The 18,104-nt window shown below is 42.5% G+C and overlaps 1 protein-coding gene across 1 annotated transcript in view; it reads left to right on the forward strand.

The window, feature by feature from the left end:
- Positions 1-18,104, forward strand: part of tmx3a (thioredoxin related transmembrane protein 3a) — a 47,602-nt gene that overhangs the window by 16,774 nt on the left and 12,724 nt on the right. The window contains exons 7-13 of the mRNA XM_055867667.1: positions 4,473-4,572; positions 4,731-4,808; positions 6,384-6,450; positions 14,292-14,390; positions 14,874-14,931; positions 15,093-15,146; positions 15,284-15,340. Coding sequence (XP_055723642.1) covers positions 4,473-4,572; positions 4,731-4,808; positions 6,384-6,450; positions 14,292-14,390; positions 14,874-14,931; positions 15,093-15,146; positions 15,284-15,340 — 513 coding nt within the window. The remainder of the gene's footprint in view (positions 1-4,472; positions 4,573-4,730; positions 4,809-6,383; positions 6,451-14,291; positions 14,391-14,873; positions 14,932-15,092; positions 15,147-15,283; positions 15,341-18,104) is intronic.

Consider the following 18,104-nt stretch of genomic DNA (forward strand, 5'->3'; position numbering starts at 1 on the left):
GTGCTGTCCCAGGAACAGGGAGCTACAGCGAGACCTATAGCCTTCGCGAGCAAGTCCCTTAGTTATGCGCAGTCGAGGTATCCTGCGCACAGGCTCGAGTTATTTGCCATGAAATGGGCTATGTGTGACAAGTTCCACCACTGGTTACGGGGACAGCAGTTCACGGTATGGACGGATAATATTCCCTTGACATACATTCTGACCAAAGCAAAGCTTGATGCTTGTGAACAGAGATGGGTCGCCAAGCTGGCACCGTACGAGTTTGACATCAAGTACATCCCTGGAAAAATAAATGTTGTTGCAGATGCTTTGAGCAGACAGCCCTTCGTACGACCCAGTGCACTCTATCGCCTGACAAGGCTCCCGTACGAGACCTTACTAGCTGAAGCTAACGCTGTGTGCACAGACAGAGTCCAAGATGTGTTTTGCTGGTCCAGCCACCCCTTTGACAAAGCCTCTGACTCCAACGAAGTGGTCATTAGCTGTCAGGCTACTGTTGACTCCCCATCTGGTGCTTTATCAAGACATGAAGTTGCAGCTGTTCTGCATTCACACAGGTGCTGGGTGGGTGAAGTGGGCTCACATGCACTGCTCTGGCCACAGCTTCCACAGGCTGTTATGCCATCAGAGCAGACCGATGTCGATGTTCTGCCACACGACCTACTGATGAGTAAGCAGCGTGATGACGACGTGATCAGCAGAGTGATCTTCTTTGTGGAGAGGGGGAGAAGACCATCCCGGATGTGCCCATGAGAGTGTTGAGGTTTTGTGTCTTCTCAGAAGTTGGGACAAGTTGACCATGAAGATGGGTGTACTGTATCGTGTTTCGAAGAATGTGGTTACAAAGAGGAAAATGTATCTGTATGTGGTTCCAGCCTCCATGAAAGCAATGGTGTTGAAGGGTGTCCATGATGAAGCTGTCCACCAGGGCCAACAGAGAACAGTCTACCTGACAAGACAGAGGTTCTTCTGGCATGGTCTGGAGAGGGAGGTAAAGGCATATGTGAAGTGCTGCAGGAGATGCGTCGTGAGCAAGACTCCTGATCCGGAAGCAAGAGCTCCTCTTGAGAGCATAACAACAACTGAGCCTCTTGAACTAGTGTGCAGAGACTTTTGGTCTGCAGAAGATTCTTCAAACAAGTCCCTGGATGTGCTCGTTGTTACTGACCACTTTACCAAATTGGCTCATGCCTTCTTGTGTCCGAACCAGTCTGCTAAGTCAGTAGCTCATCAGTTGTGGAACAACTATTTCTGTATACACTCAGACCAGGGAGCCAACTTTGAGAGCGCTTTAATAGCCAAACTGTTGAGTGTTGCAGGTGTTCAGAAGTCTCACACCACGCCGTACCATCCGATGGGGAACGGGTCCTGCGAAAGGATGAATAGGACGTTGGGAAACATGATCCGGGCCCTGCCGACGAGAGCAAAGCACAGATGGCCTCAGGCGCTGAAGTCCCTCACGTTTGCGTACAATTGTACAATCCACGAGACCACAGGCTTTGCCCCTTTCCTGCTAATGTTTGGGAGGACACCAAGACTGCCTGTTGACATAGTCTTTGGCTCTGTCATAGAGAACCCAGAAGTTGTCGACTATGACCAGTTTGTTCAGTCTTTGAGGACAGATCTGAAAGAAGCCATGAATACAGCACAGGCATCTGCAGCGAAGCAGTTGAAGAGGCATGCTGACCTTTGACAGAAGAGTCAGAAGAGCACCAGTGTAGATTCGGGATCGAGTGTTGCTGGCTAACAAGGGGGAGCGAGGAAAGCGGAAGTTCGCTGACTGTTGGGAGGATACTGTCTACCTTGTCACTGGATTGAATGCTGACAGTCACACTTCTAAGATTCAGAACAGCTCCACTGGACAGGAGAAGACGGTACATCGCAACCTGATAATGCAAGTCAACTTTCTTCCTCTTCCCCATGCTGCAGTTGATGAGGGAACAGACATGTCTGGATTAACAGAGTCTGAGGACATGAATGACAGCATTGTGGTCTCAGCTGCCATGGACACTGCAGTGGATGATGGTGCTGAGTACAGAACAAGAGTGTGGGTGTCGGAGTTGCCTTCTGAAGGAAGAGGTGACACAAGCCTGGAGGGTGATGTGCGATCCTTGAATGCTCAGGATATTCCACCTTTGGATTCTGTGGATGATATACTGCAGCTGGAAGGTCTGCCTCGATCAGAGAGTCTTCAAGAATCTGACCGAGACCGTAACAGTGTAGTGAGTGAGCTAATTGACCAGTCTGCTTACGATATCCGTACTGACCTACCAAACGTGGACCATTCCTTACCTGATCAGTTACGCACTGACTGTGTTGACAGACCCACTATTGCAACAGTACACAACACTGTTACCCCTTATGCAGTTGAAGGTAGTCGGGGACGTATTAGGTCAAGGGCAGGAAGACTATTTAAACCAGTGTCTAGACTGATTGAGATTATGAATCAGCAGAAAGTTAGCTCTTGAAGGTTAATATGTGAATAGTGGGTCAATGGTATTGACATCTTTTATTTGTTTTTACATCATTGTGACCATGATTAGAGGATGCAGGATGGTAATGTGACAGATATGATCAACTCTCTTATGGTGGTTTATTTTATTACTTGGATGTTTTAAAGTCACTGAGTGTACTTAACATGTAACAGGCATGTTTACCTATGAGGGCTAAGGGGATTGATCAACCGCTTTTCACTGTAATTCTCAAGGAGAATAGTCTAATGACTGAAATATTTAGTGACTCTTAAAGCAGGGTCTGCATCCTTGATATACACAGCTTTACCTTTTAGTTTTCTCTATTAGGTAGTATAAAAATATATCTATAATTTTTTTCTCTCTCTGGATTATTCTGTACATATGTTGAGTGTCTTTGTTCCTGATATGTTTGCACAGTGCAGTTTTGTATTTTTATTTTTTTTGTTTGCAAGTGGAATTCAGTAGAGGAGAGTGTAACAGGGTTATATTGGTGATTCCCCTTGCCACTTTATTGTTAAGCCAATGGGTTTTACTTTTGTCTTGCCTTCACCTACTCAACATGGCATCTTATTGGCTGGTTTGCGTAGCTTGCTTACGGGGGAGGATGATTCAGTTAGAATCGTCCCAGTGAACAAGCACCAAACCAGCGGTAAGTTGTTGGATGCAAAGCACTGTACGTCAAAAGTGATTTTTATACTCCCAAGTGATGATTTAAATGTACAATTAATATCAATTTGTTTGGAAATGTTATTAGAACACCACACATAAGATTTAGTGTTTTTTGGTGCATATTTGTTATGCATTTTGTAGAGAATTCCAGCTAATACTAGCTAGCAACTTACTGTGTCTGGTGGGGGGGGGGGGGGGGGGGGGGGCGTATATTTTGTACAGTGCATGAGTGCAGAGTTGGATGGTGAGCCGTGCATTGCATGACGTGCAATTTTGTGCTGTTCCTATCAGAATAAATCTCAATGACTGGTGCTACAAGTTGGAGTTTGTGTCGATGATTGATTGTACACAACGCAAGAAAAGTACTGTTACATTAGCAGCATTGCATTAGTGGAAACCAAGAATGTTCTAAGGGCAGATCTGGTTGTAGCTAGATATGTTCGAGTCGCGTCGGAGACCATTTTTGCATTTTAGGTAATCCTTACCATTTTCCTAATCTGAACCTAATTCTCCTAATCTACCACGTTAATTCTCCTAACCTGCTGTGTAAATTCTCCTAACCTGCTACGAAAAGTCACTTCTGGTAGTCAAAACCGTCATACCCCCCCCTGAGAACAGTGTTGGTTTCCACTAATGTGATACAGCGCTGCGTTAGGTTAAGGGTGAAAAAACAGACTGCTGCAACCTGATTGGTTGAATGCGATACACAACATCCAGGATTAGCATTTAGCCACTTATTCAAAGTATCACATGCTCTTATGCAAGTATTATTAGACGGTGGGCTGTTAGTGTACAAGCAAACTCTGCATGGTGAATACAACAGAACCAATTAACTTGATGGGTGGCTTTAAAGAACAAACTGAAAGCCACTGCCCAAATAAGCCATGCCTCCTCATAGGCTGCCTCCGCTACACTGCCTTCACCGCTATGCAACGCGCATGTGCATGAGGTGTTGAAAGCAATTTAGAAACTTTCATTCAATTAAAAAAAATATTGATCTTTCAAATTCATTGTTTAATTTCAGACAAATTTAATAGAATAGGTTCATTTAACCAGAGCGTTTACCAATCAGTAAAAGCACATCAGATGAACAACAGCGCCGACCCACTTTTTACAGTGGGGTCTTACCCTTGATCCTTTGTAAATCTGGCAAAAAGTGTGTAAACAACAGGATTTCGGGTATAAATTGACAGATTATGAGCTTTAAAATAAGATTTTCATTGGACAGTTACTTTAAGATGCACTCTCTCCATCTGTCTCTCACTCCCTCCATCAGTCCCTTATACGCTGCTCTCTCCATCTCTCTCCCCAATCCCTCCTTTGTTTTAGACCTGTGGTGAGAGCACTGCCAAGTCAGCAGTTATTTCAGAATGTTATGAGTAGACATGACGTTCTCTTTGTCTACGTTGGTGGACCGTCCGACTTGAAGGTAGGAGTACACCCGCGCATTAAACACACACACACACAGGCACACGCACGAACGCACGCATGCACACGCACCTGGGACACAATAAACAAATGATTATTGCGGTATCTGTGCCATAGCCTGTGTCTGAGGTTTCCTCCTTTTCTCTTTTGTCCCCCAAGGAGAAGTACATATCTGTGGCCAAGGAACTGATCGTGCATACTTACTTCTTCTCTGCTGCAAGGAACATTTTACCCAAGGTACGTTTTAGAAATTGGGTATATAGACTACCGTTCAAAAGTGTGGGGTCACATAGAAATGTCCTTGTTTTTGAAAGAAAAGCACAATTTTTTGTCCATTAAAATAACATCAAATTGATGAGAAATACAGTGTAGACATTTTAATGTTGTAAATTACTATTGTAGCTGGAAACGGCAGATTTTTTAATGGAATATCTACATAGGCGTACAGAGGCCCATTATCAGCAATCATCACTCCTGTGTTCCAATGGCACGTTGTGTTAGCCTTTTAAAATGATGAACTTGGATTAGTTAATTGATCATTAGAAAATCCTTTTGCAATTATGTTAGCACAGCTGAAAACTGTTGTGCTTATTAAAGAAGCAATAAAACTGGCCTTCTTTAAACTAGTTGAGTATCTGGAGCATCAGCATTTGTGGTTTCGATTACAGGCTCAAAATGGCCAGAAACAAAGACCTTTCTTCTGAAACTCGTCAGTCTATTCTTGTTCTGAGAAATCAAGGCTATTCCATGCAAGAAATTGCCAAGAAGCTGTAGATCTCGGCCAAGAAGCCAAGAAGCTGTAGATCTCGTAAGCTGTAGATCCCTTCACAGAACAGCGCAAACTGGCTATAACCAGAATAGAAACAACTGAGCAAGAGGACAAGTACATTTGAGTGTGTAGGTTGATAAACAGACTCCTCACAAGTCCTCAACTGGCAGCTTCATTAAATAGTACCCGCAAAACACCCGTCTCAACGTCGACAGTGAAAAGGCGACTCTGGGATGCTTGTCCTCTTGCTTAGTTGTGCACCGGGGCCTCCCACTCCTCTTTCTATTCTGTTTATAGCCAGTTTGCGTGAAGGGAGTAGTACACAGCATTGTACGAGATCTTCAGTTTCTTGGCAATTTCTCACATGGAATAGCCTTCATTTCTCAGAACAAGAATAGACTGACGAGTTTCAGAAGAAAGGTCTTTGTTTCTGGACATTTTGAGCCTGTAATTGAACCCACAAGTGCTGATGCTCCAGATACTCAACTAGTCTAAAGAAGGCCAGTTTTATTGCTTCTTTAATCAGAACAACAGTTTTCAGCTGTGCTAACATAATTGCAAAAGGTTTTTCTAATGATCAATTAGCCTTTTAAAACAATAAACTTGGATTAGCTAACACAACGTGCCATTGGAACACAGGAGTGCTGGTTGCTGATAATGGGCCTATGTACACCTATGTAGGTATTCCATTAAAAAATATGCAGTTTCCAGCTACAATAGTAATTTACAACATTAACAATGTCTACACTGTATTTCCGATCAATTTAATGTTATTTTTAATGGACAAAGCATGAGCTTTTCTTTCAAAAACAAGGAATTTCTAAGTGACCCCAGACTTTTGAACGGTAGTGTATATCTATAAAAAAAATACTAGGGTATTGTGCTGTTTTATTGGCAGGTTTAGGATGAGAGAAATCAGGAGGTTACAGTACAGAAAGTGAGCGGTGGTATGGGGGATTGAACCGCTGCCTCCAGGGGCCTTGACATTGAGCTCCAATCATATTTTGTGACTGAGGTATTCTCTCTCTTCTGGTCATTCTCAGGCAGTTATTCTCCAGGAATACCCGGCTGTGGCAGTGTTCAAGGATGGCACTTACTTCCTTTATGATGGTAAGAGACCAGTGTTGCATTCATAGCCGTGGGAAGTAGGCAGCACCCCCTGTGGTAAAATGGCAAAACGGCAGCACCCCCTGTGGTAAAATGGCAAAACGGCAGCACCCCCTGTGGTAAAATGGCAAAACGGCAGCACCCCCTGCAGAAGAATTTGTGTTGTTGCAAGAAAAATAGATTAAACTATTTTTCCATTGCATTATTGATATAAACAATGCATGACCGCAAGGTTGAATGTTTGTGGTTAATTCCTTCCTGTAAAGAAGCAGTTAGCATTTACAAGATCAAACACAATCAAAATCTAAATGTCTCAGAAAATACTTTCGGGTTTCTTCAATCCTGGTATGAGCCAATCAAAAAAAAACTGCCAACACAGTAGCCCCAACTGATGCCTGCTATTGCCACACAATGGAGACCGAAGTGGTGGTACCCGAAGCAGGAGAACTCGGGTGGAGATGCGAGTTCTTTGAAGTGGTGGATCTGCGCAATCAGAAGTGGAGAGAAGATTGAGTAGGAAGGACTAGGGATATACAGTGCATTCAGAAGGTATTCAGACCCCTTGACTTTTTCCACAATTTGTTACATTACAGCCTTCTTCTAAAATGTATTGAAATTATTTTTTCTCTCATCAATCTACACACAATACCTTATCATGACAATGCAAAAACAAGTTTAGAATTTTTTGCTAATTAATTCCAAATAAAACACTTAAATATCACATTTACAGATGAATTTATGTAGAAATCCAGGTATTTCCAAAGGGTTCACATACTTTTTCTTGCTACTTTAAGTATTCAACCCATTTGCTCAGTACTATGTTGAAGCAGCATTGGCAGTGATTACAGCCTCGGGTCTCCTTGGGTATGATGCTACAAGCATGGCACGCCTGTATTTGGGAAGTTTCTCCCGTTTCTCTCTGCAGATCCTCTCAAGCTCTGTCAGGTTGGATGGGGAGCGTCGCGGCACAGCTATTTTCAGGTCTCTCCAGAGATGTTCAATCGGGTTCAAGTCTATGCTCTGGCTGGGCCACTCAAGGACATTCAGAGACTTGTCCCGAAGCCACTCCTGCGTTGTCTTGGCTGTGTGCTTAGGGTCGTTGTCCTGTTGGAAGGTGAACCTTCGCCCCAGGCTAAGATCCTGAGCACTCTGGAGCAGGTTTTCATCAAGGATCTCCCTGTACTTTGCTCCGTTCATCTTTCCATCGATTGTGATTAGTCTACCAGTCCCTGCCGCTGAAAAACATTCCCACAGCATGATGCTGCTGCCACCACTATGCTTCACCGTAGGGATGGTGCCAGGTTTCCTCCAGACGTGACGCTTGGAATTCAGGCCAAAGTTCAATCTTGGTGTCATCAGACCAGACAATCTTGTTTCTCATGGTCTGAGATTCGTTTAGGTGCCTTTTGGAAAACTCCAAGCGGGCTATCATGTGCATTTTACTGAGGAGTGGCTTCCATCTGGCCACTCTACCATAAAGGCCTGATCGGTGGAGTGCTACAGAGATGGTTGTCCTTCTTGAAGGTTCTCCCATCTCGACAGAGTAACTCTAGAGCTCTGTCAGAGTGACCATCGGGTTCTTGGTCACCATCTTGACCAAGGAAGAGGAAGGGTCTTGGTGGTTCCAAACTTCTTCCATTTAGGAATGATGGAGGCCAATGTGTTCTTGGGGACCTTCAATGCTGCAGACATTTTTGGTACCCTTCCTCAGATCTGTGCCTCAACACAATCCTGCCTCGGAGCTCTATGGACAATACCTTCGACCTCATGGCTTGGTTTTTGCTCTGACATGCACTGTCAACTGTGGAACCTTATATAGACAGGTGTGTGCCTTTCCAAATCGTGTCCATAAAAAAAGGGAAGGTATATGAATACTTACCGAATGCACTGTATATACAGTAGCAGAACAATATACTACTAACACCTATAATAATTACTACAGTTCTACAAAGGGAATACTTGCATATGGTGGGTGCAGTGAGGTGTTCGGAGTCACTTTGATACAAGGTGAGATTGTTGTTATGGGATCTTTCACATCTCCTCTTGAGTCATCAACTTCTTTGTATCCAACATACTGTCCATCGTGTGAGGGATAAACTGCTCGAATGGCCCCAACAACAAACGCAGGCAAAGGTATTCGGTGTCCTCTGCTTAGCTTCTCCCCACGTAGAACAAACTCCAAAAATAATCTATCGGCCACCATGCGGTATTGTCTGTAAGAGAATGATAAAAAGCCTATTAGACTTTCATGGGCAATCGTTGTGTACTGTCTGTATTCCTACTGTAGAAGCACAATGCAGAATATTACACATCTCACAAACACACAGTACCAGTCAAAAGTTTGGACACTCCTACTCATTTAAAAATAAATATTTTTTTAACCTTTATTTAACTTGGTAAGTCAGTTAAGAACACATTCTTAAATACAATGACGGCCTAAGAACAGTGTGTTAACTGCCTTGTTCAGGGGCAGAATGACAGATTTTTTTAATTGTCAGCTCGGGGATTCGATCAAGCAACCTTTCGGTTACTGGCCCAAAGCTCTATTTTTTACCATTTTCCACATTGTAGAATAATATTGAAGACATCAAAACTATGAAATAACACATATGGAATCATGTAGTAACCAAAAATGTGTTTAACAAGTCAAAACACATTTATATTTGAGATTCTTCAAAGTAGCCAACCTTTGCCTTGATGAAAGCTTTGCACACTCTCGGCATTCTCTCAACCAGCTTCATGAGGTAGTTGCCTGGAATAACATTTCAATTAACTTGTGTGCCTTGTTAAAAGTTAATTTGTGGAATTTCTTTCCCTCTTAATGTGTTTTAGCCAATCAGTTGTGTTGTGACAAGTTAGGGGTGGTATACAGAAGATAGCCCTATTTGTTAAAAGACCAAATCCATATTATGGCAAGAACAGCTCAAATAAGCAAAGAGAAACAACAGTCCATCATTACTTTAAGACATGAAGGTCAGTCAATACGGAACATTTCAAGTGCAGTCGCAAAAACCATCAAGCGCTATGATGAAACTGGCTCTCATGAGGACCGCAACAGGAAAGGAAGACCCAGAGTTACCTCTGCTGCAGAGGATAAGTACATTAGAGTTACCAGCCTCAGAAATTGCAGCCCAAATAAATGCTTCACAGAGTTCAAGTAACACACATCTCAACATCAACTGTTCAGAGGAGACTGCATGAATCGGGCCTTCATGGTCCAATTTCTGCAAAGAAACCACTACTAAAGGACACCAATAAGAAGAAGAGACTTTCTTGGGCCAAGAAACATGAGCAATGGACATTAGACCGGTGGAAATCTGTCCTTTGGTCTGATGAGTCCAAATTTGAGATTTTTGGTTCCAACCGCTGTGTCTTTGTGAGACTCAGAGTAGGTGAACGGATGATCTCTGCATGTCTAGTTCTCACCGTGAAGCATGGAGAAGGTGGTGTGAGGATGCTTTGCAGGTGACACTGTCAGTGATTTATTTAGAATTCAAGACACACTTAACCAGCATGGCTACCACAGCATTCTGCAGCAATATGCCATCCCATCTGTTTTGGGCTTAGTGGACCTATAATTTGTTTTTCAACAGGACAATGACCCAAAACATCTCCATGCGGTGTAAGGGCTATTTAACCAATAAGGAGAGTGATGGAGTGCTGCATCAGATGACCTGGCCTCCACAATTACCTGACCTCAACCTATTTGAGATGGTTTGGGATGAGTTGGACCGCAGAGTGAAGGAAAAGCAGCCAACAAGTGCTCAGCATATGTGGGAACTTCTTCAGGACTGCTGGAAAAGCATTCCAGGTGAAGCTGGTTGAGAGAATGCCAAGAGTGTGCAAAACTGTCGTCAAGGCAAAGGGTGGCTATTTGTTTAACAGTTTTTTGGTTACTATATGATTCCATGTGTTATTTCATATTCTACAATGTAGAAAATAGTAAAAATTAAGAAAAACCTAGCTAGATAGCTAGCTAACACACACAGGTATAGTTAATATGCATCATAAAGCCAAAGTCATTCCTTTTCTCTTTGTCATCAACAAAAATATTTATCCAGTTTTGCTCCTAATGAGAGGTTTTCTAGCTAGCTATATCATTAGGCTACAGTACATGTTGGGTATAGCAAACAAAGCTGGCTAGCTTGGCTTGTAGTAGTACCAGCAAGCCCGTCATGGCCGAATCGATTGCAAAATTATACTGTACTGAACAACACTGCATTGGGTAAAAAGAGAGCAAAAATTGCTAGCTAGCTACTGAGAGCGAAACACCTTACTCATTTGTCAGTTGCCCTCCTGGTCCAGATGATCTAGGCTGCCGCCACTAGTTGATCTTGGAGGTTCATAAAAACGTCTCCAGCACCCCTCTATCCACATGTGCGTCGAAACTTCGATTGTCCATGATCAAATTCGTTGCGGCTTAGACTATCCTCTTCTGTCGGCATCCGCATAGGCACCACCAGTCAGAGTCTGACCGTGTCACCGTATCGCTACTTGCTGGTCTCGCAATTCTTGTTCTCACTGTCTCAACTCATCTTCAGTGTATTCTGTCTCAAATAGGGCTGTATGTCCCTATGTAAAAGAACATCAAAAACGTTTTCAGCGACCAGCTCTTGGAAAGAGGAATTATGAGAAGCAGCCATTGTAATTATTTAGCGATCTCGGATAGAGTGCAGAGTAACATAGCTACCATGAACCCGTAGAAACTAGTACAGCCCCTGTTTTGAAAAGCCTGCCTTTGAGGGTGGGAACAAAATTGGACAAGGAAGTAGGGCTCCTGTCAGGAAGTAGTCTTTACAAAGCCGGGGGAAATGATTCGACCTAGATAACCTGCAATGTCACGGCAAATAGGAACATTGTTGAGAAAAGTCCAATCATTCTATTGAACAAGGACAACCATATCTACTCGCTGCTAGCATGATCGTGCAATTGGCGAAACGCAAAGGCCACAATAATTGCTACAAAACATGACTCGATTCATTTTTATATCAGACAGCAGGCTCAATCAACCAATGACGTCATTGGTTGTCTATTCCGGTGAGAAAATGAAAAAATACCTCTATGGTGCATGATTATGTCTGAAACACATTTCATCGCAGTTGTTGTGTTCTGTTTGTTGTGCAATTATTTCCAAGGATTGTGTGCTTTGTTGGGAGGTTCTGGTGATAAATGAGTCCACTTTGCTGGATTTAGTTGAGTGGCACCGGCCGGATTCTGCATTCGTAAGCAGTGCGCTCATTATTTATGGGGTTTGGAGTCTCTGCTGTACCATAGTCAGTACAGTGTACCACCATTTGCACAAGGGTCCCAAAGCTGAGTGAGTTAAAAGTATTGGGTGTAAGGGCTAATTAGACCCTCAGCCACTTCGACCGAGCCAGCAAGGCTGCAGGCTTCAGAGCAAGTTTCAATCCTGACACGCAATGCGATATGTTTGGAGTTTATGCGATTTCATACAAAAGAATGGAGAGGCATGCCTAATTATATACCAATAGCATTTGTTTGTCTTATTTTGAGACTTGACACATGTTACAGATGAAATACCTCCCAAATAAAATGTTTAACTGTTACTGAGGTTTATATCTTGTAAAATGACGGGGATTTGTTTGTTTGTAATTCCATGGTTGTTTTTATTTTTAAAAGTGGAATATGAATTGCATCATTCAAGTCAGAAGTGTGTCCCGAAGTTGACGGGTTTATTGATCCCATCGCCACTCTGGAAGTCACCCACGAGTTTCGTCAGCAACACGTGGCAACGGTGGGCCCTCCGATTGAGTTAGTAGGGGCTAGGGGTTGGTTTAGGAGTCACAGTTTCTCTCGCTCTCTCTTTTATCCCTCTTCTCTTGTGGTTGATATCAAATGATCTGGAGCAGTGCTCGCAATAGTCTCCCATTTCTATTTTCTATTAACGGGAGCAATATCAAATAAGGAACATGGCACCATCTCTGCCTCGGCGCGCAGGCCTGCTCCAGCCCGTGTCAAACACGTAGGCTTAGTAGCCCACTAGCAATCAACACAGGGTGCGGCCCCGCCGGTGCTGGATTTACGTGAGCGCTTTTTTACGAGATGGCGTGCATAGCTCTCAATGGTCCTGAAACCGTTTTATTTTTGTGCTCAGTTTTATTAGGCCCAATCTCGTGTTTACTAAGGGTATTTTCACACTTTGTCTCTTTAAGCTAATTTTTGTGAACTCAGTGCGGTTCGCTTCATTTTTTTGTTCAGTCTGAACTCAACAAAGGAACTGCGACCACTCAAATGAGCCCCCGAAGCGAACCATCTCAAGAGGTGGTCGCTTGAATTCTGTGTTCCGGTGTGCTGTTTTTGGATATTGTTTAGCGATTGTCAAGGATACACAGAAATTCCAAGATATGTGTGGAGATTTGTACTGACACGATGTTCAGATTGTTTGTTTTGAATAGGCTAAGAGCGCTTCCTCAGCAGTGTATTCGATTGTGGGGTTTGAATGGTGTGAGAAGACAACATATTTTGTGAGTGCATTGCTATCCGGTATCCCTGGGACGTCCCAACCCTGACGTTACCCTATTGACGTTGACATTTAAAATGGTTAAGGGTTAAGGTTAGGTAAGGGTTATGGTTAAGGTTAGGATTTAGGGTAGGGATGTCCCAAAGATTCCGGGTTGCTATAATCACAAAATCAATTCTAGGTCTTAAAGGAGCAAGTACCCTGCATTGGGTGTAGAATTTTCAATTACAGCATTATTTAATGCTATTTACTCTGTCACCAATAATATTTACATGTTAATATCTTCTGATTATAATTATTATGTCATATTTTAACTAAACGCAATCTATTAGCTTCCAAAATGTAAGTCGGTATATCTAGCTGTCCGATAACATGATCTGATGGAATGGCTTATCTGGCACTTTGTAAAAACCCAGAGTGCATTGAGTGAATGTTGGAAAAAGATCTTGGCTCCTTTCTAAACATAGCATTGTGAATGCAAAGAAGGACTCGGAACCACAAAAGAGGTGACGTGAACTGGTAAAAGAGTTGCCTCCTCATTCAAAGGCGAGGGCAGTGTGAACACCACAAAGAGTTACGCATCTTGCTTTTTTTATTCCCCTAAAGTTGACATTTAAAGAGGACTGAGAGCGGTTATTTTAAAGAGGCCTATATGTGAAAACAACCTAATTTATTGACAACACTTGTTTTCTCTCTCTGACAACACCTGTTATTATGCAGTACAAAGAAATGTGAGCGCAGTTTACAGCAGGCTTTTGTTGCAAACGGCCATGAATTAAATTCACTTAGGCTGCAGTGGTACTGTTACTGAATCTTATGCTATGCTTAGCTACTCATCACATTAGGAATTGTATTTTATTGTTAGTCTGCATAGATCTCCCTAAAACATTTTTTTTTTTTTCGATCAGCACAAAAAATGTCGATCAAAACAACTTCCCACGGCTATGGTTGAATTCCAATTATTTTCCCTTCACCTAGAAGTGTCCACTCATTCACTTCCCTTCGCACAGTTAAAAGCATTGGATTGGTGCAACCATGTCCAGAGGGAGTTTCCACCATATCCCTTTCCTCTGTCCATTCCTTATAAATCCATGAAGGGAAGTGTGTGATTGCACACTTCGGGAGAAGGGTAGAGAATCGCACCGCAGCCCTAGAAAATAGTCAGCTACAATATTTTTTGGAAGTGATTATTTGCTAAAAGTTGTTCATTATACTGTAGCCTACTTAGGCTGTTGTTGATCAATCGGGAAAGTCTAGAAGTGCATTTTTTGGGTTGTTAAATCACTCTCAGCAGCCTCTGGTTAACATTAGTATTCTCAGACTAGAAACTTGTATATTATATATTCTTTCTCTTGTCTCCTAGAACAACATGATGGGGACCTCGCATCCTGGATCAATAGGGAACGATTCCTTAATTACCTCCAGATTGACAGCTACACTTTGTATGAAATGGGAGATACAAGTATGTTACACTCTCTCATGCACACACAGATACACGCACGCAGGCCCACACACACACACACACACACACACACACACACACACACACACACACACACACACACACACACACACAGCAAACATGGTAGAGGATGTGCTTTACCAGTAAATAACTTTGAATTAGAAGTATTCAATAGAATAGATGTCTTTTGTGTGTCTACTTGTCTACCACAAGGGGGGCAAGCAACAGTGTCCAATATTCAGTGAGTGTATGAACTAGTGCATTACATTGCTGTTAATTCTTAGTGTGGCTTTAATGAATCGGGTAGGAATGAAATCCTATGTGAATGATGGTTATGAAGTGAAGTTAAATGTGTGTTTTCTGTGTTTTAGAATTGTTTGGGTGTTTTATTTGTGTTCCTCACCATAGGGTATGTTTGGGTGTTTTATGTGTGTTCCTCACCATAGGACATGTTTGGTGTTTTATGTGTGTTCCTCACCGTAGGCAAGCTGGTGGCTCTGGCTATAGTGGATGAGAGAAACCCTACTGAGGAGAGCATCCGGTATGAGTATCTCTTTTATCCCAATATAATGTAAGGGGTAGTTCACCTGAATTACACATTTACCTCATATGTGCTACAATTCAAGTTACACGTGTAGATCTATTTCCCTCAAAACATATTAACAGCCTGTTGTCATTAATCAAATATTCCTCCCTACCCAGTTACAAGACCATGGTGGAAAGAGTGGCCACTGAATACAAGGACCTCTATAGCAAGTGAGTTTGTCTGAAACAGTACCTCCCCGTTTCGCTCTATCTGAAGTTGTCCAAAGAGAAATGACTGTTTTCGTTTTATTTTGCAATACGTTTTGCTACGATGTATCATAACGAATATGGTCCTGATGTCTTCTCAGAGAATTCCAGTTTGGTCACATGGACGGAAACGAGTACATCAATGGCCTCATCATGGAGTGAGTGGCCATTTCTATTTTCTGCTCTTATTTAAAATTCAGAAGTAGCCAGAGTTTTTGCATAAATACACAATTGACGTCAGTGCATAATATAAGCAATTGTTGAGTAAAGTGTGGTTAGGATCTTTGTTTCGGGCAATGGTTCTCCAGGACCTGGCCTGCCTAGTAGTGCCTTCCATACACAGCACAGTGGCGACCCATCGTTCAGGACAGGTGGGGTAGAGCCATAGATTTACAGTAGAAATGCCCATCCAAGAAGGTCATTGGCCACAGACAAAATTAAGTCAAATCACGTTATATTTGCTGTAGCTTTGATTGGACTGATAATGTCAACATCATACTTTCAAAATCCTGGCTAGCTAGATAAGCAGTTGGAATCATAAATCACGTCACTAATCTACTGGAAAATACTTTTCCTTGTCATATAAAAATAAATTAGAGAGAACTTCTCAGTGCTCATTGGCCATTGGGCATAAATATTACACAAGTCGGAAATCGCAAATTCAACAATATCACTATTTTGCTTCCGCTGCCTGCTATTTGGTGGAGAGGGTGGGTGGTCCATGTCTGGGTTTAAAGATTTAAAAATGGAAAGGGACTCAAAAATATGAGAATTGTGCATCACATCTAGATAACGTTGATAAACTGGGACTGCTGGGGAAAAACATTGTGGCTAGACACCGTCTATAGATGAGTAGTCAACCTTTGCGACCAACAAACGGAGGAGAATAGGTACGTGCTTGCCAAAATTATAGCATGCATTAAATTGTGTGGCTTAACGAAGAAGGATATAGCAGTGCATTCGGAAAGTATTCCGACCCCTTTACTTTCTCCACTTTGTTAGGTTCCAGGCAGTAATTGAGGCTGGATGAACTGTTTCGCTGTCAGCCCTATTCTAAAATTGATTAAGTTGTTTTTTTTCCTTATCAATATACACACAATACCCCATAATGACAAAGCAATAACAGGTTTTAGATTTTCTTTTGCAAATGTATTAAAAATAACAAACTGAAATATCACATTGACATAAGTATTCAGACCCTTTACTCAGTACTTTGTTGAAGCACCTTTGGCAGCGATGATAGCCTTGAGTCTTATTGAATATGATGCTACATGCTTGACACACCTGTATTTGGGGAGTTTCTCCCATTCCTCTCTGCAGATCCTTTCAAGCTCTGTCAGGTTGGATGGGGAGCGTTGCTGCACAGCTATTTTCTGGTCTCTCCAAAGATGTTTGATCGGGTTCAAGTCCGGGCTCTGGCTGGGCCACTCAAGGACATTCAGAGACTTGTCCTGAATCCACTCCTGCATTGTCTTGGCTGTGTGCTTACGGTCGTTGTCCTGTTGGAAGGTGACCTTCGCCCCAGTCTGAGGTCCTGAGCGTTCTGGAAAGGCTGTCATCAAGGATCTTTCTGCACTTTGCTCTGTTCATCTTTCTCTTGATCGTGATTAGTCTACCAGTCCCTGCTGCTAAAAACCATCCACACAGCATGATGCTGCCACCACCATGCTTCACTGTAGGGATGGTGCCAGGTTTCCTCCAGACATGAGGCTTGGCATTCAGGCCAAAGAGTTCAATCTTGATTTCGTCAGACAAGATAATCTTGTTTCTCCTGGTCTGAGAGTCTTTAGGTGCCTTTTGGCAAACTCCAAGCGGGCTGTCATGTGCCTTCTACTGAGGAGTGTCTTCCGTCTGGCCATTCTACCATAAAGGCCTGATTATTTTTGAATGCTGCAGAGATGGTTGTCCTTCCGGAAGGTTCTCGTATCTCCACAGAGGAAGTCTGGAGCTCACCTCCCTGACCAAGGCTCTTCTCCCCCGATTGCTCAGTTTGGCCGGGCTGCCAGCTCTAGGAAGAGTCTTGGTGGTTCCAAACTTATTTCATTTAAGAATGATGTAGGCCACTGTGTTCTTGGGGACCTTCAATGCTGCAGAAATGTTTTGGTACCCTTCCCCAGATCTGTGCTTCAACACAATCCTGTCTCGGAGCTCTATGGAAAATTCCTTCCACCTCATGGCTTGGTTTTGCTTTGACATGCACTGTCAACTGTGGGACCTTATATAGACAGTTGTGTGCCTTTCCAAATCATGTCCAATCAATTTAATTTACCACAGGTGGACTCTAATCAAGTTGTAAAAACATCTAAAGGATGATCAATGGAAACAAGATGCACCTGAGCTCAATTTCAAGTCTAATAGCAAAGGATCTGAATACTTATGTAAATAAAGTATTTCTGTTTTTTGTTTTAAATATTTTTGCGAAAATGTCCAAAAAAATGTTTTTGCTTTGCCATTATGGGGTATTGTGTGTAGATTGATGAGAATTTGTATGTATTTAATCCTTTTTACAATAAGGCTGTAACGTAACAAAATGTGGAAAAAGTCAAGGGGTCTGACTACATTCCGAATTTACTGTAGGCTACCGTCTGTCTCAGCTTGCTCATGTCTTAATCGAAATTAAGGCTTGAGTCTTATCTGCTCATCGTTCCATTATGCCATAGTTTGTACATCTCCATTGTTACGTTGCTTAAATAGGTCTCATTAGGATATTGTTCATCATTTTAGGCAATGTTAGAATGATGTATTTCATTGGTTTCCTTCATTTGGGTATTATAATAGTTCATATGGTTTTCTCAGGAGGAGGGGATACTATATAATGCTGTTGGGTCTGAGTCTCTTCCCATTCAAAATGTTTTGTTCACAAAAAGTTCAGGAATAGACCCATGTAATTCCAGTTCATATTGTGAGGGTTGTTTTGTTTGT

Source organism: Salvelinus fontinalis, chromosome 17, assembly GCF_029448725.1.
Source record: "Salvelinus fontinalis isolate EN_2023a chromosome 17, ASM2944872v1, whole genome shotgun sequence".
Taxonomy (NCBI): domain Eukaryota; kingdom Metazoa; phylum Chordata; class Actinopteri; order Salmoniformes; family Salmonidae; genus Salvelinus; species Salvelinus fontinalis.